General features: G+C 40.6%; 1 protein-coding gene and 1 pseudogene across 3 annotated transcripts in view; one reads left to right on the forward strand and one right to left on the reverse strand.

Moving 5' to 3' along the window:
* The window catches only part of Scaper (S-phase cyclin A associated protein in the ER), a 365479-nt gene that overhangs the window by 119799 nt on the left and 222524 nt on the right, over positions 1-23156 (reverse strand). For all 3 annotated transcript variants that reach the window (XM_021171564.3, XM_029481364.2, XM_085844651.1), the window contains exon 25: positions 7028-7143. In XM_021171564.3, coding sequence (XP_021027223.2) covers positions 7028-7143 — 116 coding nt within the window. The remainder of the gene's footprint in view (positions 1-7027; positions 7144-23156) is intronic.
* Positions 154-1021, forward strand: LOC147002019 (large ribosomal subunit protein eL8 pseudogene; annotated as a pseudogene).

Here is a 23156-nt window from a genome sequence, read left to right on the forward strand (position 1 = left end):
TTGGGACAGTAAGCTCAATGTAGGTCATGTTTATATTGGTTTCCAAGTTGGGATTGATAAGTAGAAAACTGGAAGCTCAACTAGTACCAGCTTATTGGAAGAATGTTCATTAGTTCTCACTGAATGTTTAAATATCCCCTGGAGTTTTTTCTCTCTCCAGCAGCCGAGCAAGATGCCCAAAGGGAAGAAGGCCAAGGGGAAGAAGGTGGCCCCGGCCCCCGCCGTCGTCAAGAAGCAGGAGGCCAAGAAGGTGGTCAACCCTCTGTTCGAGAAGAGGCCCAAGAACTTCGGCATTGGACAGGACATCCAGCCCAAAAGAGATTTAACGTGCTTCATCAAATGGCCCTGCTACATCAGGCTGCAACGGCAAAGAGCCATCCTCTACAAGCGGCTCAAAGTCCCTCCTGCCATTAACCAGTTCACCCAGGCGCTGGACAGGCAGACAGCTCCTCAGCTGCTTAAGCTTGCCCACAAGTACAGGCCAGAGACAAAGCAAGAGAAGAAGCAAAGGCTACTGGCCCGTGCCGAGAAGAAAGCTGCTGACAAAGGCGACGTCCCAACTAAGAGACCACCTGTCCTCCGAGCAGGAGTCAATACAGTCACCACCTTGGTGGAGAACAAGAAGGCTCAGCTGGTGGTGATTGCCCATGACGTAGACCCCATTGAGCTGGTGGTTTTCCTACCTGCCCTGTGTCGAAAGATGGGGGTGCCCTACTGCATCATCAAGGGAAAGGCCAGGCTGGGGCACCTGGTCCACAGGAAGACCTGCACCACTGTTGCCTTCACACAGGTTAACTCGGAAGACAAGGGTGCTCTGGCTAAGCTGGTGGAAGCTATTAGGACCAATTATAATGACAGATATGATGAGATCCGTCGCCACTGGGGAGGCAATGTCCTGGGTCCTAAGTCTGTGGCTCGCATTGCCAAGCTGGAAAAAGCAAAGGCTAAAGAACTCGCCACTAAATTGGGTTAAATGTACACTAAATTTTCTGTACCTAAATATAATTACAAAACTAAAAAAAAAAAAATATCCCCTGGAAAAACTTTCATTATTACTGCTTTCAACAATGAACATTTATCCAGTCTTCTTTTACATGAGAGACTTTGAAGAAACAATGATAGCTTTGCAAGGAAGGCTCTTTGCCACAACCTAGGATTTTCAATGCAATCTAGAGTTAAAAGAATATTTATGACTTAGATTTATATTTGGATGGGAGGCAAAGAAACTCAAGGTACTGAAAATGAGAAGAGTAACAGACCTATCCTGAAATGACCACAGTCCTGCTCGCAGGATGGGGAACAAGCCAGAGACTAGAAGAAATCAGCCTGGGATCATGGGCTGAAGTCTGGAGTGAGACTGAGACAGAAGACCCTCTAATGGGTCCTTTTGGGCCCCAGACAATAGTCAGACTGGCACCATAGGGCCTAGACAGAGAGCTAGCCTGAGGTGACCACTACTCTGGTTCCACAAAGACCTTGGGGCAGACCATGCCAGAGATGAACCCTGCTTAGTGCTAATACACAAGCAGGTCATAGTACTCCTGAGACCATCCCAGACAATCAGGGACCCCAGGCACCAAGAAAAGGAACAAGTAAGTGGTGGTGGAATGGAAGAGAAAAGGAAACAGAAGGATGTGGGCACAACTGGGGGTAGTGAGGAACAGTTTGCAGCAGCAGGAATCTGTTGCCACAAAATGCCAGGAGGACATTCTGGTCTGGGCTGCCTCTCAGAGTCATGTTGATGTCTGAGGGCTGTGCAGAATTAGCTTCATCCCTCACTTGGGCATCCTGGGAGAGCTGACCCTGAGGCTACTGAGGCATCTGCAGTACTCAGGGGAGCAGAACATTGCTGGAGTTGCTGGTGAGCCAGCTGAGGATGCAAGTATGGGAAAGCTGGCCCCTCACTGGGGTAGTATGGATGAGAGAGAGAGAGACACCCTCCTCCCGACTTGTCCCTTAACACCTATGGCAGGACAGAGACCTGGTTCATGAGAGCAACCCCTCACTATCTGCATCATTTGGGAAAGCTGGCTCTGCACCTGGCCTGGGCAGTACAGTAGAGCTGATGCCACTTAGTAGTGAGTGCAGGTAAGCAGCCCTGAGGGCTTAAGCATGGGAGAGCTGGGCTTGACACTTGTTTATTATGTGTGACATAGGCGAAGGAGAGGTGTTCCCCAGGCCTCTGCCCCTTGTCACCTACAGAAGGCAGGAGTGCTGGTCCTCAGGTCATCAGAGCAGGAGAGCTGTCTCTGCCACTCACTTGCTGGAGCACTTGGAAGAGCAGGCCCTGCATCTCACCTATGTAGCAGAGTAAAGCTGGCTCTGCATGTGGAGACTGCAGGTGAGCTGACCCCAAGTACATGAGTGTGGGAGAGCCAGCCCTGCCTCTTGTCTGCTGTGTGGTGGTGTGGACAAGGAAGAGATCCCCTTCTTTCCTTTGTCTCAAGAGGGAGAATTGGGTTCCAGAGAATTGAAAGGGTTATGAAAAAAAGAGATCAGGCCCTGTACCTCAACTGGGCAGCAAAATAGAGCTGATCTTGATGGCACAGGTGCAGTTGAGTTGGTCATGGGGGTGTGAGTGTGGGAGAGCTGGCCCAATAACTTGTCTTGTGGCAGAGTAGTTAAGAGAGATACCCTCTCTGCCCTCACCCATTGCAGAAGAGCTAGCCCTGAGGTCAAGAGAGTAGGAAACCTGGCCCTGCCTGTCACCTGCTACCTGGGCAGCACAGTAGAATTTGCCCTGGATGTGGAGGATGTGGGTGAGCTTGCCCAGAGGGCATGAGGAAGAGATAACCTCTTCCCCTCATCTAAGACTGGCTGGAGAGCTGGCCCTGGGGTCACGGGAGTGGGAAAACTGGCCATGTCCCTCACTGGCTACACCTGGGCAACAGGGTAGAGCTGGCCCAGGCTTCAGGGTTTTTTGGTGAGCACCAAGGGCATGAGAGTATGAGAGCTGGCAGGCTGACGAGCTTAGATAACTCTCAGGCCCAGATCCAGGACTTTGAGTTGGCCCACCCCAACATCTCCCCTATTGATGAGCTGCTGGACTGTATGAAGGGGCCTGTCCTACTGATGTAAAATTACAGGATCTCCATGGCACAGGGAAACAGCAGGATATCTGAGAGGAGTCCTAGTGAGGTTCCAGTTATTGAGAGAGTAGTAGAAACTAGAGTCACCAACAAGTCATTGCAATGAACATTTGCAAGCAAACAAGTGTGGATAAAAGACCATCCTGTGGGACACAGTATAACAAACTATAGTTTCTATAAAGAATTTTTTTCTCTATTGGGGGATAGGCTGCAAGGGTGGAAGGCAAATATGAGGGGAGGGGGAGATGATTGGTACTGGAGTGCACGATGTGAAATTCAAGAAGAAGCAATCAGAGGGGAGCCCCTTGGCCCTGTAGAGGATCAATGACTCAGAGCAGGGAATGCTAGGCACTGAGGTGGGAGTGGGTGGGCAGGTGGGGGAGTACCCTCATAGAGGTAGGGGGAGGGGATGGGGGTAGAGGGTAGGAAGCTTTGGAGGGGAAACTGGGAAGGGGGATAACATTTGAAATATAAATAAATAAAACAACCAATAACATTTTTAAAAAGTTAAAAAAGAAAAAAGTAAGGCTATTGAAAACTCTATCATGAATCCAGAAGAAAATGAACAACCAACCTCAAGAGGATAGGGAGGCTCCAACCCTGTGGGTGGACATGCTTTCATTCTAAGTACATTCATGTCTCATGAACAGGCTCTGGCTTCTCACTGTGTGCCTATGTGTGTCCCCTAAACAGACCCTCTGTTTCTCTACATTGAAGCATTCAGAGTCCTATAATAACTACCACAGGAGTTACCAATTTGTGATCTTTCAAACTCAAACACTCAAAGAAAAGAATTTGAAGCCTTACAATTTCTCAAGTATAAGTTCCTGAGAGAGACGGGCTCAGTTTAACATTTTGTGCTGGATTACAAATCCTCCATTGCTAGTTGGCTTATAGATTGGTTGTTCTCAAGTCACTTTTTCTTTATTATTATAGGCCTATATAAGAGTGTCCAGTAATAACTATATCATAGAGTCAAAAGTAGGTTATCTTAAAATCTCTGCCCAATTCGTCCCAATTAAGCCTCAGCCAGATTATTCTTAGGACAAGGTTAAAAAGCATCCACAATCTTTGGCAAAATATCAAAAGAATGGTCTTTTGCCTAGTTGTTAATATTGTTCCCCTCTGAAACATCTTGAGATGGGCCTCCATGGTTGACATTGATCTCTACCATCTTCCAAATTCCTACTAGAACAGTCTTTTAAGTTCTGCATATAATGTTTAACTGCATTCCTAAGCCAAAACATTTCTATTCCTTCAAAGAATAGTATGGTTAGACCTATCATATCAACACTCCACTTTTCATACCAACTTCTATTTTAGTTACTTTTCTATTGCTGGGATAAAACACCTTGACCAAGGGAACTTATAAAAGAAGTCATTTAATTAGAGGTTCATAGTTCCTGAGGGTTAGAGTACATGGCCACCATGACTGGGAACAGGCAGCAGGCAGGCAGGTAGGGCAGGCACTGTGCTGAAACACTAGCTAAGAACTTACACAAGATCCATACTAGGCAGAAAAAAATGGGAATTGTGTGGGCTTTTAAACCTTATAGTCTACCGCCAGTGACACATGTCTTCCATTCATATCTCATGAACATTTCTTGTCTTCCACCAAGGCCACACACCTAATCATTTCTAAATAGCTTCACTAACTGGAGACCAAGTACTGAAATAAATCACCCTGTGGGAGCCATTCCCATTCAAACCATCACAGCTTTAAATCATTAGGAAATATTTTAATACTATGTCCATTTAGCAGAAAAAGTTTTAGGACTCTGTTAGGAACTATGGCCTATCTAGAATAAGTTCTTGGGCCCTTTAACAGTGCCAGGTATGGGTTCTATCTCATGGACTGGGCCTTGGACCCAATCATCCAGAGGGTGATCACTCCTGGAACATCTGTGCCATTACTGCACCAGTGGGCATATCTAAAAAATGCTCAACATCTTTAGTCATCAGGAAAATGTAAATTAAAACTACTCTGAGATTTCCATCTTATTTCAGCCAGAATGGCTATGACCAAATGAACAATTGACAATCATGTAGAAAAGGGGGAATACTAAATGCTGCAGGTGGTAATGGGAACCATTATGACCGCACTGGAAATCAGTGTGGAAGCTACTCACAAAACTGAAAGACCACATGATCAAGCTACACCACTCTTGCATGTACACTCAAGGACACTATGTCTTAGCTCACAGAGATACTTCTTCTTCATGTTCATTGCTGCTCTATTTACAAGACTGGGGAAACGGAAACTGAATCAGCTTAGATATCCATCAACTAATGAATGGGTGCTGGAAATATAGTATATTTACACAATATATTATTATTCTGCTTCTAAGAAAAAACAACTTATGAAATCCTTAGTTCCATAATTTTTAATTATACCTTAAGAAATCTATAGGGGGCACTGGAGGATGGTGATTATTGGCTTTGAGATTGAGAACTTCCTGCTCTTACAGAGAAGATAGGTTAAATTCTTAGTGCCCATAATGTATTTTTCATAATCAACTGTTTTACCAGGTCTAGAGGATTCAATTCTTTGCTTTTGTGTGTACCTAAACACACACACACACAGAGAGATAAAAATCAATTCTTTAAAAATAAGGAAATATGGAAGAAAATACTATTTTTAGGAAGCTACCTGGCAATAACTCTGGGGAAACCAAGGCTATGGAATGGCTATGTGAAATAGTGGAGATGAACAAGGTGGTAAGAGCAAGGATCAGTTCATCTATGTTTACAGAACCCAGAGTTGCTGGCCAGGGATGCATTAGGCTTATAGTCAGATAGTCATGGAGTTTCAGAGTTCAAAATGGTGATTGTTTCTAGACAATGGCTTAAGTCTTTTGCTTATCATGAGGAAATTAAATAATACAGGATAGCTTAAACCACCAGCTCTCTAGGTAAGAGCCATACTACATCACAGGAAGCAGGGAATAGTGAAGAAGGTTAAGATAAGATTGAAACTGGTTCATGCTGCTGAGTAGTAAAGATTCATCAGGGATGAAAAGGGAGATCTGGGCAGTCTGAGAGCAAATGGGGTAAGAAGACACAAAGGTCTGTTCAGGGCCACATTAGGAGTTTGTGCAGAAGAATAGCTGGGAAGAAAATGAGGAAGTAGTTTTAAATTTTACCCATTGACATATTTCCAGCAGCCTGCTATACAGTCAAAGCTACTGTAGTTTAAGAATTCTCTTATCCTTCTGTGAATAAGCAACATAGCACACTCAGCTCTAACACTCTAGCTCTGAGAAGTTCAGAGAGTAGAGTTATGATCTTGAGTTTGTGCTCAGACAGGGGAATCAGAGACACTACTAGAGGTCCATAACTCCCAACACCAACTTCTATCTGTGGCAGTGTAAAGCTGAAAACTCAAATCTATTGGTGAGGAAACAAGTTCTCATCCTGGCACTGTGGTCAACTGTGGCCAACATCTAGGGACATTGGTTTAGACTCTCAGGATCTTTATGACAAAGGACTATTTACCATTAGTGACTAAAGTGCAGTCCAGTTCCTGACAATTTGCCTGGGACTCCACACTTTGGCAGTCTTGGCCATAGAATGTTTTTCCTGAGTGTGAGGATTTCTGTAGATTTCCAGGCTCAAGACCAGATATGGGCTCACCCCTTTCACACACAACATACAAGGTTAGCTTTCTTTCACTCCTATTCGACGGCTTCATCAGCTCTTCTTGGTTTGGGAATGGAGTCAATCACACAGTAATTTCCTTATAAGGCTTTCTAGGCTCAATTTGAATTCTGTAAATGAAGTCAAGTACCCCTGTTTTTCTCCTTAATGTGAGGTGTAAGCTCTTGCTATTCAAGCCTAAGTACACATATAATTTTCCAGTGGTTCCCCCATATGGAAACTGCAGGGCAGAAATTACTTACAAATGAAACGTGAAAAACAGACTAAGAAACTATACTTACTTAGGAGGAATTCGTGAAACCGTGTTCATGTTTGTGGCTGGAGTCACTACTTGAAGGATGTTTTCAAGGGCTGTTAATCCACCAGCAATTTGAAACGAAATCTGATCTGCCACATTCTAGACAGAAACACAAACAGAAGTTAGCACAATATTCCAGGCATAAAATTCTAAGCAAATGAAATATTTAGTTGTGTAGCCGAGCTATTTGCTGAATGATCTCTCACTGCAGGGAAATAAAGGCAAACAGCGGTGAACATAAGACATGGCCACTCTGAGTTATGAAGTCTAAAGTTTGATGAATGGGACAAATATAAATCATGATACTATAAACGACTCACTATAGTTAGTTCCCTGAAGGGAAGGCAAAGCTTTTATGAGAATAGGTGACCAATCATATTTTGAGAAGACCAGGGCTGACTTCTAAAGAAAGGCAGATGGAAGGAAGGGGGGCAGCAGGACATTAGCAGCAGCTCGGTGACAAAGCACATTTACCAAGTAAAAAGAGATGTGTTGTTCTGTAATCCTAACTCCTACCTTACAAAGACAGTTGACTTCCACAAAGATTTTCTCCACTGAATATTCTTCAGCATTACAAGACAAACTAATACTTTTGTTGTATGCATTTTCTCTTCTCTTTAGTTATTTTAGAGAAGATATTAAGTAAGTGTTTCAGAACTCAATCTATGATTATTCCTATGTAATTTCTGAATTATACATAAATTTTTTTTGTGTGTGTGTGTGAAGAAACTTCTCTAAATTCTTTGTATTCTTCTGTCATGGAAAAGGAAAGATAAATTTTCTACTATACTATTTTAGTTTTTAAGTACCATGTATGAAAGATAGAGGATAGCAACCTCTTCTAGCCCTAACCTTGCCGCTATCCATATGCTGAAGTCCAAACCTCAAGACAGTACTAGTATTTAAGCTATTTGAACATAATTAAATGAAAACAAAGCCATTAGGTTGACATGATGTGACTGGTCCCCCCCAACCACCATCACAAGGGATATGCCTACAAACAAACAAACAAACAAAAAGCCAAACAAGCAAGCAAGCCACTTGAGAACACAGTCAGAGCCCCTCTATAACCAGGGAGAGGACACAAAAAGAATCAAGCCTGTGATAGCTGATCTTGAATTTTGTAGCCTCTAGAGCTGTGAGGAAACAATTTATTGTTTAACCACCAGTCTGTGATTTTTTTTGTTACAGCAGCTCTGGAGATAAATACAATCCCTCTGCTACTATAACCACTGTATTTCATTTAGTAGTATTCTACACTTCATAAGCTTGAGCCTCCTTTGAAGTACTATGATATGTGTGTACTTGTTAGCTAGGGAAGGGAAAGCATGTAATTATTAACTCCCTAAGACAGATGTACCTGAATGTTCTAATCTTCTGAGTGCTAATAATCTGTCAGTCAATAGACCCAGTAAACATGTAGATTCTGTAAGTATAAGCAGCTGTATATTTTAATGACTCATTTGCTACTTTTATTTGCACCACAATAAGTTCATTATGAAAACTAGATAACTCAGACTTCTAAAATTAATAATTTTAAAACAGCCAACATCAAACTAAATGGAGAGAAAATTGAAGCAAATCCAATAAAATCAGTAACAAGGTTGCCCACACTCTCCCTATTTATTCAATATAGGATTCGAAGTTCTAGCCAAAGTAATTAGACAACAAAAGGAGGTTAAAGGGATACAAATTGGAAAGGAAGAAGTCAAGATAGCACTATTTGTGGATGATATGATACTATACATAAGATACCCAAAAAATTTCACCAAAGAACTCCTATAGCTGATAAATAACTTCAGCAAAGTGGCTGGATATAAAAGCAACTCAAACAAATCAGAAGCCTTCCTCTTCTTAAAGGATAAATGGGCTGAGAAAGAAATTAGGGAAATGACACCCTTCACAATAGTCACAAACAATATAAAATATCTTGGTATAACTCTAACCAAACAAGTGAAAGATCTGTATGACAATAACTTCAAGTTTCTGAAGAAAGAAACTGACAAAATCCTCAGAAGATGGAAAGATCTTCCATGCTCATGGATCAGCAGGATTAACACAGTAAAAATGGCATCTTACCAAAAGCAATGAACATATTCAATGCAATCCCCATCAAAATTCCAACTCAACTCTTTACAGAGATAGAAAGAGCAATTCTCAAATCCATCTGGAATAACAAAAAACCCAGGATAGCAAAAACTATTCTCAACAATAAAAGAACTTGTGGAGGAATAACCATCCCTGACCTCAAGTTCTACTATAGAGCAATAGTGATAAAAGCTGCATGGTATTGGTATAGAGACAGGCATGTAGATCAAGGGAATAGAACTGAAGATCCAGAAGTAAGCCCACACATCTATGGTCGCCTGATCTTTGACAAAGAAGCCAAAACCATCCAGTGGAAAAAAGACAGCATATTCAAAAAATGGTGGTGGTTTGAGTGGTGGTCAGCATATAGAAGAATGCAAATTGATCCACTCTTATCTTCTTGTACAAAGTTCAAGTTCAAGAGGATTAAGAACCTCCATATAAAACCAGAAATGTTGAATCTTATAGAAGGGAAAATGGGAAAGAGCCTTGAACACATTAGCACAGGGGAAAATTTCCTGAACAGAACACCAATGGCTCAGGCTCTAAGATAAACAACTGACAAATGGGACCTCATAAAATTGAAAAGCTCGAAGACAGTAAAGAGGAAGCACAAAAATCCCTTAAAGAATTGCAGGAGAACACTGCTAAAGAGTTATAAATCCTTAAAGAAAAACGGGATAACATAATCAAACAGGTAGAAGTCCTTAATGAAAAACAGGAAAACACATCCAAACAGATGATGGAAATGAACAAAACCATACTAGACCTAAAAAGGGAAGTAGACACAATAAAGAAAACCCAAAATGAGGCAACACTGGAGATAGAAACCCTAGGAAAGAAATCTGGAACCATAGATACCAGCATCAGCAACAGAATACAAGAGATGGAAGAGAGAATCTCAGGTGCAGAAGATTCCATAGAGAACATCGGCACAACAATCAAGGAAAATGTAAAATGCAAAAAGATCCTAACTCAAAACATCCAAGAAATACAGGACACAATGAGAAGACCAAACCTACGGATAATAGGAGTGGATGAGAATGAAGATTTTCAACTCAAAGGACCAGCAAACATCTTCAACAAAATTATAGAAGAAAACTTCCCAAATCTAAAGAAAGAGATGCCCATGAACATACAAGAAGCCTACAGAACTCCAAATAGACTGGACCAGAAAAGAAATACCTCCCGACACATAATAATCAGAACAACAAATGCTCTAAATAAAGATAGAATACTAAAAGCAGTAAGAGAAAAAGGCCAAGTAACATATAAAGGCAAGCCTATCAGAATTACACCAGATTTTTCACCAGAGACTATGAAAGCCAGAAGATCCTGGACGGATGTTATACAGACACTAAAAGAACACAAATTACAGCCCAGGCTACTATACCCAGCCAAACTCTCAATTAACATAGATGGAGAAACCAAAGTGTTCCACGACAAAACCAAATTCACACATTATCTCTCCACGAATCCAGCCCTTCAAAGGATAATAACAGAAAAAAACCAATACAAGGACAGGAACCACGCCCTAGAAACTACAAGAAGGTAATCCCTCAACAAACCTAAAAGAAGACAGCCACAAGAACAAAATGCCAACTTTAACAACAAAAATAACAGGAAACAACAATTACTTTTCCTTAATATCTCTTAATATCAATGGACTCAACTCCCCGATAAAAAGACATAGACTAACAAACTGGCTACACAAACAAGACCCAACATTTTGCTGCTTACAGGAAACTCGTCTCAGAGAAAAAGATAGACACTACCTCAGAATGAAAGGCTGGAAAACAATTTTCCAAGCAAATGGTATGAAGAAACAAGCTGGAGTAGCCATTCTAATATCTGATAAGATTGACTTCCAACCCAAAGTCATTAAAAAAGACAGGGAGGGACACTTCATACTCATCAAAGGTAAAATCCTCCAAGAGGAACTATCAATCCTGAATATCTATGCTCCAAATACAAAGGCAGCCACATTCATTAAAGAAACTTTAGTAAATCTCAAAGCACACATTGCACCTCATACAATAATAGTGGGAGACTTCAACACACCACTTTCACCAATGGACAGATCATGGAAACAGAAACTAAACAGGGACACAGAGAAACTAAGAGAAATTATGAATCAAATGGATCTGGCAGATATCTACAGAACATTCTATCCTAAAACAAAAGGATATACCTTCTTCTCAGCACCTCATGGTACCTTCTCCAAAATTGACCACATAATTGGCCACAAAACAGGCCTCAACAGATACAAAAATATTGAAATTGTCCCATGCATCCTATCAGATCACCATGGACTAAGGCTGATCTTCAATAACAAAATAAATAATAGAAAGCCAACCTTCACGTGGAAACTGAACAACACCCTTCTCAATGATACCTTGGTCAAGGAAGGAATAAAGAAAGAAATTAAGGACTTTTTAGAGTTCAATGAAAATGAAGCCACAACATACCCAAACTTATGGGACGCAATGAAAGCATTTCTAAGAGGAAAACTCATAGCTCTGAGTGCCTCCAAAAAAAAACTAGAGAGAGCACACATTAGCAGCTTGACAACATACCTAAAAGCACTAGAACAAAAGGAAGCAAATTCACCCAAGAGGAGTAGACGGCAGGAAATAATCAAACTCAGGGGCGAAATCAACCAAGTGGAAACAAGAAAAACTATTCAAAGAATCAACCAATCAAGGAGCTGGTTCTTTGAGAAAATCAACAAGATAGGTAAACCCTTAGCCAGACTCACTAGAGGGCACAGGGAAAGCATCCTAATTAACAAAATCAGAAATGAAAAAGGAGACATAACAATACCTGAAGACATCCAAAACACCATCAGATCCTTCTACCAAAGGCTATACTCAACACAACTGGAGAACCTGGATGAAATGGAGAAGTTCCTAGACAGATACCAGGTACCAAAGTTGAATCAAGATCAGGTTAATGATCTAAACAGCCCTATATCCCCCAAAGAAATAGAAGCAGTCATTAATAGTCTCCCAACTAAAAAAAGCCCAGGACCAGATGGGTTTAGTGCAGAGTTCTATCAGACCTTCAAAGAAGATCTAATCCCAGTTCTTCACGAACTATTCCACAAAATAGAAACAGAAGGTACTCTACCCAACTCATTCTATGAAGCCACAATTACTCTGATACCTAAACCACAAAAAGACCCAACAAAGATAGAAAACTTCAGACCAATATCCCTTATGAATATTGATGCAAAAATCCTCAATAAAGTTCTTGCTAACCGAATCCAAGAACACATCAAAACAATCATCCATCCTGACCAAGTAGGTTTCATCCCAGGGATGCAGGGATGGTTCAATATACGGAAATCCATCAACGTAATCCAGTATATAAACAAACTCAAAGACAAAAACCACATGGTCATTTCGTTAGATGCGGAAAAAGCTTTTGACAAGATCCAACACCCATTCATGATAAAAGTCTTGGAAAGATCAGGAATTCAAGGCCCATACCTAAACATGATAAAAGCAATCTACAGCAAACCAGTAGCCAACATCAAAGTAAATGGTGAGAAGCTTGAAGCAATCCCTCTAAAATCAGGAACTAGACAAGGCTGTCCACTTTCTCCATACCTATTGAACATTGTACTTGAAGTCCTAGCCAGAGCAATTCGACAACAAAAGGAGATCAAAGGGAAACAAATTGGAAAAGATGAAGTCAAAATATCACTTTTTGCAGATGATATGATAGTATATATAAGTGACCCTAAAAATTCCACCAGAGAACTCCTAAGCCTGATAAACAGCTTCGGTGAAGTAGCTGGATATAAAATTAACTCAAACAAATCAATGGCCTTTCTCTACACAAAGAATAAACAGGCTGAGAAAGAAATTAGGGAAACAACACCCTTCTCAATAGTCACAAATAATATAAAATATCTTGGCATGACTCTAACTAAGGAAGTGAAAGATCTGTATAATAAAAACTTCAAGTCTCTGAAGAAAGAAATTATAGAAGATCTCAGAAGATGGAAAGATCTCCCATGCTCATGGATTGGCAGGATCAACATTGTAAAAATGGCTATCTTGCCAAAAGCAATCTACAGATTCAATGCAATCCCCATCAAAATTCCAAATCAATTCTTCAACGAATTAGAAAGTGCAATCTGCAAATTCATCTGGAATAACAAAAAACCTAGGATAGCAAAAACTCTTCTCAAGGATAAAAGAACCTCTGGTGGAATCACCATGCCGGACCTAAAGCTCTACTACAGAGCAATTGTGATAAAAACTGCATGGTACTGGTATAGTGACAGACAAATAGACCAATGGAATAGAATTGAAGACCCAGAAATGATCCCACACACCTACGGTCACTTGATCTTCGACAAGGGAGCTAAAAACATCCAGTGGAAGAAAGACAGCATTTTCAACAAATGGTGCTGGCACAACTGGTTGTTAACATGTAGAAGAATGCGAATCGATCCATTCCTATCTCCTTGTACTAAGGTCAAGTCTAAGTGGATCAAGGAACTTCACATAAAACCAGAGACACTGAAACTTATAGAGGAGAAAGTGGGGAAAAGCCTTGAAGATATGGGCACAGGGGAAAAATTCCTGAATAGAACAGTAATGGCTTGTGCTGTAAGATCGAGAATTGACAAGTGGGACCTCATGAAACTACAAAGCTTCTGCAAGGCTAAAGACACCATCAAGAAGACAAAAAAACCACCAACAGATTGGGAAAGGATCTTCACCTATCCTAAATCAGATAAGGGACTAATATCCAATATATATAAAGAACTCAAGAAGGTGGACTCCAGAAAGTCAAATAACCCCATTAAAAAATGGGGCTCAGAACTGAACAAAGAATTCTCACCTGAGGAATACCGAATGGCAGAGAAACACCTGAAAAAATGTTCAACATCCTTAATCATCAGGGAAATGCAAATCAAAACAACCCTGAGATTCCACCTCACACCAGTCAGAATGGCTAAGATCAAAAATTCAGGTGACAGCAGATGCTGGCGAGGATGTGGAGAAAGAGGAACACTCCTCCATTGTTGGTGGGATTGCAAGCTTGTACAACCACTCTGGAAATCAGTCTGGCGGTTCCTCAGAAAATTGGACATAGTACTACCGGAGGATCCAGCAATACCTCTCCTGGGCATATATCCAGAAGATGTCCCAACCGGTAAAAAGGACACATGCTCCACTATGTTCATAGCAGCCCTATTTATAATAGCCAGAAGCTGGAAAGAACCCAGATGTCCCTCAACAGAGGAATGGATACAGAAATTATGGTACATTTACACAATGGAGTACTACTCAGCTATTAAAAAGAATGAATTTATGAAATTCCTAGCCAAATGGATGGACCTGGAGGGCATCATCTTGAGTGAAGTAACACAATCACAAAAGAACTCACACAATATGTATTCACTGATAAGTGGATATTAGCCCAAAATTTAGGATACCCAAGATATAAGATACAATTTGCTAAACGCATGAAACTCAAGAAGAATGAAGACCAAAGTGTGGACACTGTGCACCTTCTTAGAATTGGGAACAAAACACCCAGGGAAGGAGCTATAGAGACAAAGTTCGTAGCTGTGATGAAAGGATGGACCATTTAGAGACTGCCGTATCCAGGGATCCATCCCATAATCAGCTTCTAAACGCTGACACCATTGCATACACTAGCAAGATTTTGCTGAAAGGGCCCAAATATAGCTGTCTCTTGTGAGACGATGCCGGGGCCTAGCAAACACAGGAATGGATGTTCACAGTCAGCTATTGGATGTATCACAGGGCTCCCAATGGAGAAGCTAGAGAAAGTACCCAAGGAGCTAAAGGGATCTGCAACCCTATTGTTGGAACAACATGATGTACTAACCAGAACCCCGGAGCTCTTGTCTCTAGCTGCATATGTATCGAAAGATGGCCTAGTCGGCCATCAATGGAAAGAGAGGCCCATTGGACTTGCAAACTTTATATGCCCCAATATAGGGGAATGCCAGGGCCAAAAGAATGGGAATGGGTGGGTAGGGAAGTGGGGGGCGCTATGGGGGACTTTTGGGATAACATTGGAAATGTAATTGAGGAAAATATGTAATAAAAATATTAAAAATTAAAAAAAAATTGAAAAGCTCTGTAAGGCAAAGGACACTGTCAATAGGACAAAATGGCAACCTACAGATTGGGAAAAGATCTATACCAACCCTACATCTGGTAGAGGGCTAATATGCAAAATATATAAAGAACTCAAGAAGTTAAGACTCCAGAGGACCAAATAACCCTATTAAAAACTGGGGTATGTGCTGGAAAGATGGCTTAACCATTAAGGCTAGGCTCATGGTCAAAATAAAAAATGGGATATAGAGCTAAACCAAGAATTCTCAACTGAGGAATCTTGAATAGTGGAGAAGTATCTAAAGAAATGTTCAACAGCCTTAGTCATCAGGGAAATGCAAATCAAAACAACCCTGAGATTCCACCTAACACCTGTCAGAATGGCTAAGATCAAAAACTCAGGTGACAGCAGATGCTGGTGAGGATGTGGAGGAAGAGGAACACTCCTCCATTGCTAGTGGGATTGCAAGCTGGTACAACTACTCTGGAAATCAATTTGGCAGTTCTTCAGAATATTGGAAATAGTTCTACCTGAAGACCCAGCTATACCACTACCAGGTATATACCCAAAAGATCCTCTCACATATATATACAAGGACACATGCTCTGCTATGTTCATAGCAGCCTTATTTATAATAGCCAGAGGCTGGAAAGAACCCAGATGCTCCTTAATGGAAGAATGGATACAGACTATGTGGTACATTTACACAATGGAATACTATTCAGCTATTAAAAACAATGACTTCATGAAATTTGCAGGCTAATGGATGGGAACTAGAAAATATCATCCTGAGTGAGATAACCCAGATACAAAAGAACACACATGGTATGCACTCACTGATTGAGGACATTAGCCCAAAAGCTCAGGATAGCCACAATACAACTCACAAACAACATGGAGCTTAAGAAGAAGGAAGACCAAAGTGTGGATGCTTCAATCCTACTTAGAAGGTGGAACAAAATAATCACGGGAGGTAGCAGGAGGGAGGGACCTGAGAGGGAGAGAGGAGAGAGAAGGAAAAAAAGTGGGACAGGATCAGGTGTGGGAAGAGACAGGAGGAAAAGTACAGAGGGTTAGGAAATTGAACAGAAATATGTAGCAGTGGGGGATGGGGAACTGGGGGTAGCCACTAGAAAGTCCCAGATGCCAGGGAAGCAAGATGTTCTCAGGACCCAACAGGGATGGCATCAGTCGAAATACCCAACAAAGGGAAGATAAAACCTGTAGAGGCCACCTCTAGTAGATAGGCACTGAGCCCAGTTGAGGGATGGGATCACCCACCCATCTCAAGATTTTTAATCCAGAATTGTTCCTATCTAGAGGAAAGACAGGGACAAAAACATGGATCAGAGACTGAAGGAAAGGCCATCCAGAGATTACACAACCTAGGGATTCATTTCATTTGCAGACACTATACCGCTGATACCAAGAAGTGCTTGCTGACAGGAGCCTGTTATAGCTGTCCCAAGAGTGTCTGCCAGCACCTGACCAATACAGATGCAGATACTCACAGCCAACCATTGGACTGAACCCAGGAACCCCAATGGGAGAGTTATAGGAAGGACTGAAGGAGCTGAAGGGAATTGTAACTCCATAGGAAGAACAATATCAACTGAGTGGATCACCCAGAGCTCCCAGGGACTAAACCACCAACCAAAGAGGACACTTCTCCATGGCTCTAGCTACATATGTAGCAGAGGATGGCCTTATCTGGCATCTATGGGAGGGAAGGCCCTGGGTCTTGTGGAGGCTAGATGCCCCAGCATAGGTGGATACTAGAGTGGTGAGGCAGAAGTGGTAGATAGGTGGGAGAGCACTCTTCTAGAGGCAAAGGGGAAGAAATGGAATGGGATGGAAGGTTTGCAGAGGGAAAACTGGGAAGGGAGACAACATTTAAAATGTAAATAAATAAAACAACCAATAAAAATGTTGAAAAGTAATAATATATTATGAATGAAAAGTACTGCTTGCAATAAAATAAAAATTATAAAACCTATGTATTTAGTAAATTGTTTTATTTATTTAAAAATTGTTTATTTTTTTATGTTTGAGTGTATGTTGTATTTTATCTATTAATCTTTTCCCCTGTCTACTTTTATGTTGTCACCCTCTTCATCCATCACATTTAAAGCCTCAGGTTCCTGTCCTCCATTCTACTCTCTTTTTTTTCTCTCTCCTCCCTCTCTCTCAAAAGCTTTATTCTGTTTCCCTGCTACTAAGAATAGAACAGTAATGAACATGTATATGCAAGTCTGTGGTATGTAGCATTTATATTCCTTTGGGCAGATGCCCAGGGATGGTATGGATGGTATAGATGGGTCATATGGCAGTCTTAATTCTAGCTTTTTGATAACTCCCCCTACTTATTTCCATAGTAGCTGCACTGATTTACATCCCTACCAACAGTAAATCCAGCTTACTCTTTCCCTGCATCCTTGCCAGCATTTTTCATTGGTTTTCCGAATTACAGCCCTTTGGACTGGAATGGAAATGGAATCTCAAAATGGTTTTAATTTCCAATTTGATATGGTTCTGAACATATATAATACATACAATAATTATTGATTATTTGTATTTGTTTTGAAAATTCTATTGAGTTACTTAGCTAAAATTTTTTTTATTAGGTATTTTCCTCATTTACATTTCCAATGCTATCCCAAGAGTTCCCCATACCCTCCCACCCACTCCTGCTTTTTGGCCCTGGCGTTCCCCTGTACTGGGGCATATAAAGTTTGCATGTCCAATGGGCCTCTCTTTCCACTGATGGCCGACTAGGCCATCTTCTGATACATATGCAGCTAGAGACACGAGCTCCGGGGGGTACTGGTTAGTACATATTGTTGTTCCACTTATAGGGTTGCAGATCCCTTTAGCTCCTTGGGTATTTTCTCTAGCTCCTCCATTGGGGGCCCTGTGATCCATCCAATAGCTGACTGTGAGCATCCACTTCTGTGTTTGCTAGACCCCAGCATAGTCTCACAAGAGACAGCTATATCAGGGTCCTTTTAGCAAAATCTTGCTAGTGTATGCAATGGTGTCAGCGTTTAGATGCTGATTATGGGATGGATCCCTGGATATGGCAGTCTCTAGATGGTCCATCCTTTTGTTTCAGCTCCAAACTGTGTCTCTGTAACTCCTTCCATGGGTGTTTTGTTCCCAATTCTAAGAAGGGGCAAAGTGTCCACACTTTGGTCTTCATTCTTCTTGAGTTTCATGTGTTTCACAAATTGTATCTTATATCTTGGGTATCCTAAGTTTCTGGGCTAATATCCACTTATCAGTGAGTACATATCATTTGAGTTCTTTTGTGATTGGGTTACCTCACTCAGGATAATGCCCTCCAGGTCCAACCATTTGCTTAGAAATTTCATAAATTCATTCTTTTTAATAGCTGAGTAGTACTCTATTGTGTAAATGTATCACATTTTTTTTTTTTATTCATTCCTCTGTTAAGGGGCATCTGGGTTCTTTCCAGCTTCTGGCTATTATAAATAAGGCTGCTATGAACATAGTGGAGCATGAAACTGAATTGTTTCCAGGCTTAGTTCTTTTACTTCTTTATATATTCTAGATAGCAATCCTTTGGAAGATGGGTATCTGTGAAGAATTTCTTCCATCTCTAGGCTCTTCTTTCATTCAACTTTTCTTTTGCTGTACTGTGTAGAGCTTTTTATTTTCATGAGGTTCCATCTGGACAATACTGCTTTAAATATTTGACACACAGATGGGTTGGGAATATGCTTTTGGGTCACAATTGTAATAGGATCAGTTTTGTCAAGTATGGATAGTGTTCTAAGAATCTTTAATAAATCTGTGTACAGATGCAGTGCACTGTTCATTTCAGTTAGTTCAGATTCTTACCTAAGCTTGGTTCTATCACTGTCTCTAAGTTCAGACATCTCAGCAGTATGTGCTGACATTTTTGTGAGGTTTGTCTTTGTTTTTTTCCTATGTTTTAACAAATATCCTATGTTTGTTGGCAATTTATGGCTTGATAATTTGATCTTAGATAGATTTAAATTTCAATTAAATTTGAAAAATGCTTATCAGGTCCCTATGATTTCTATAACCCAATTAAGTTCCCTCATTTCTTTTTTGTAGTCAAACCCTCCTCGATAATTAACAGTATCATAAAATTAGATGTGTATTATAAAATTTCATACAAATAAAGCCACGTGTGGTTATTATTTGGATTTAATTTGGTATAAATATTTATCTATGCTAGTTACTAGTTACAAGCCCATGGCACTATGAGACATATGAAATCAAAGAAGTAAGCATAGCTGAGCATGGTGGCACATATCTTTAATCCCATCACTTCCAGGCTAGCCTGGTCTACAGTGTAGGATACACGGGACTACATACAAAGACTCTTTTAAAATGTCTTTTGTATTATACTCAAATTATAGATTTAATGCTTTTAAAATATGTAACAATTCTTAAAATAAGCAAAATTCTTCTATAAAGCGCAGTAATGCAGTGAGGGCAAGGACCCAATTTTTACACATTGCTCTTTAAACTCTTTTCTTTTCCTCCACTCTCAGACTTTTAGCCTCCAGGTTCTGATAATCTTATTTCTGTTATAGCTCTTGGCTGCTGCCCATTTTGCCCATACCTATTGTTCCCACGTTAGGTTTAGCTTTTCATATTCTTTTGCTTGAGGGAGGAGCCTGGGTCAGCACTGCAGATGGAGGGGAAGAACTGAGTAAAAGCAGACCAGTTTAATGTATACAACTATGAAAAAAACCAAAACCTCAAAGCCTTTTATGATATGCCAACATGGCTGTGACCTCTTGAAGATCTTAAACTACTGACTCTAATGGACATTTAGCAGGACAAAAATCAGCAATTTCTGAAAATATAAAGGCCAATCAAAGTCATTCTTTTAATTAATTAATATAACTGGAAATAGAAATTTTAAGAAAATAAAGCAAAAAAAAGATCAAGTGTAATTAAAAACAAAACAATTTCTCCAAGAGCCAAGTTGATGCTCACTTCTGAATTAGCTATGCAGTGAGAAATCTCTGGACCAGCAGATGGATACGTTGTTAGGCATACTTTTAATCCCTCCTGCATGTCCATCATCAACTCCTATGCATTTCCTCTGCTCTCCTCTATCCTGCAGTTTGTAAGCTCCGTACAAGCAGCTCATCCCTAGCTCTAGTGAAAACGGGCAGTGGTAAGTACTTGTTGGAAAAATGGCTCAAATATTGCTTTGTCTTAGAAAACAAAAACATCTTATCAAATATGATGGATAAAATCATTACAGAGGTCTGTCAGTGTAAGGATGGTCACACACACAATGGATTTAGCTCCTTAATAAAGCCAAGATGAACAGCTCTGTCCTCTCGCTGAACATTAACAGCAGACTTAATAAGCCTACAATATTTGAGATTATTTTATGGTTGTTGTTGTTGTTTTGGTTTCTTGAGACAAGGTCTGATAATACATGCAGATTTAGCTGGCCTGGAATCTGCAATGTAGACTACACTGGCTTTCAATCTACCTGCCTCTGCCTAGAATTAAAGGCATGAGCCACCAAACCTGGCTTGAGATTATTTCTTTACCTCATGGGTACTCAAAAGGGGAATCAAAGTAGCTCAATGATGAATTAATTCAAGTATTGGAATTAATGGAATTAAAAAGGGTAAACTTTCAATGCATGTGGCATTAAGTGTATAAATGAAAACATAATAGTCACACAATAATCCAGATAGATGTAAGAGCAGTAGATAGCCTTCCTTCTATCTCTTCCCACATTTTGTCACATTAATTTTCTGTGCCTATTACTGGGTACTTGTTGTTCTCTTCACATTTTGGCACCTTACTGCCCTAGAAATGAGACACTCTCCCAAATACTGTTTAATATCTGTTCCTGTTCTCTGCATGCACAGAACTGCCTCAATTCCCTTCTCCGTCAGAATTGCTGCCTGCTCAGCCTGTAATGCTCACATGCCATCTTTCAGACCTCTGAGACCCAGATGAAGTGTTTCTTCTTCCAGTGAGACTTTCTGATCCCTTCAAGTAAAGTCAGAATCCTCCATATATTTAATTCTATTTTTGTGGCCATAATTTTGTATTTAAGTAAAATAAAGATATTTGTGTCTGTGTATAAATAATAAGCTTAAATACTCTAGTCTCTGTGTTCCCAACCAGAGTCAAGCACAGGATGTATAAAACAGACTTAGCAAGTAAACATTACTTCTCAGTCGAAAACATTTTATTCTAGAAGGTAACTTAGTGTATCTTCTCCCTTTAACTCCTTTGCAAAGACTCTGCATTTAGAATGGAAAGTTGGAAAATACTTTCATAAATAGCTCTTCAAAGAGAGCTTTGTAATTATGATTTGATTAAGAAAAAATACCTCTGAGGATGAAATGCACAGTTCTCTGTTCCGTCTCTGATATAACATCTTAATAGCTCTGCCTTCCCCTGTTCTCTCCCACTATGGGTTGACAACTGACTAATAGGATTAGTAGCTTCATTCTAATAACCTGGCTTAGTTAAAGGCCAGAAAAAATGACAGTCTCAATCTGAATTACATGGCCTGGGAATCCATCCAATTATTAAGTAGAGTAACTGTTATTAGCTCTCCCAATCAAAGGAGAGGCAGCTGTTCATCTCTGGTGACCTGCAAAGGCTGCTGGCCTTTGTACTTGACTTCTCTGCACACAGTGATTACATTCTTTGTGATCATGGAAGAAGGCTTTCCTAGCTTTTTAGAGAGAGAGGCAGCAGATGGGTAAACTGTTTGCATGTTCATTAGCAGGATAGGCTAGGCATTTGTTCTGAGCATCTGTGGTACCTTAAGACCCATTTAGAAATAGTTCCGAGAAGTGAGTACACTTGGAACTCAGCCCAATTTATAGACATGGGGATCCTGAAAAAGAAACTTTTTCTGATTGTTCTTCTCTGGAGGAAAAGCTTGGTACACTTCTAGGACCTACTTTACTACCACTTTCCGTTTACACATGTTAATGCTAGCTGAAAAAAGCAAGCAGTATGAGCTGATGATAGTCTCTCCCCATTTTTTTTCCCCTTAAAAACTTTCAACCAGTTTAGCTGGCTTTTCCACATTCTTATAATCTGAGTAAGTGCCTATGCTCAGATTTCTAGCTGTAGGCACAAACACCAAAAGGACTAAGGTTCTAGGCGCAAGGACATCACAAGACTGAAATTCTAAACTTGTGGGAATGTGGTGCCAACAAGATTGAAACTCTGAAGTAGAGTTTGAAAGCTTAGGTAACATGGTGAGACAGAAAAAGGCTAGAGAAGCTTTGCCAAGACCAGGGAACCCTGACATTGTGATGCTAATTAGAATGTGGAGCCTTTAGAAAGCTTCATGTTGGGTGCTAGATGGGGTCATCTCTAGCCCATTTGGGTTCAGAGTGAAGGGAGGAAGGTGAGGGGCAGTGATGGAGGATAACAGCAGGGTAACAAGGCTTGATCATGCTTTCTCTTCTTTTGGAAGCTGTGTGAAAGATGACTAAAAACTAGTATGGGGTTCACTGCAACAATCCACAATGAAGTCATTTATTTTATTCTCAGGTTCTCCAAAGTGAACAGGCATGAGGCTGGGCCTAACACTCATAGTCTAGTGGGGGACAAATTTAAGAAATAAATGCAAGCTGGTCGTGGTGGCACACACTTTTAATCCTAGAACTTGGAGGCAGAGGCAGGAGGATTTCTGAGTTCGAGGCCAGCCTGGTCTACAGAGTGAGTTCAAGGACAGCCAGGGCTACACAGAGAAACCCTGTCTAGAAACAAAACAAAACAAAACAAAAAGAAAAAAAGAAAAAAAAAGAAATAAATGCAATACAACAAGATAAATGAAGAATGACGAGATATACACAGAGTGGCCTGAACAAAGAGGAAATGAGTTCTTTGGTGAGTTCCTTAGGACTCAACTGGTA

Source organism: Mus caroli, unplaced genomic scaffold, assembly GCF_978045245.1.
Source record: "Mus caroli unplaced genomic scaffold, Mus_caroli_1 scaffold_11, whole genome shotgun sequence".
Lineage (NCBI taxonomy): Eukaryota > Metazoa > Chordata > Mammalia > Rodentia > Muridae > Mus > Mus caroli.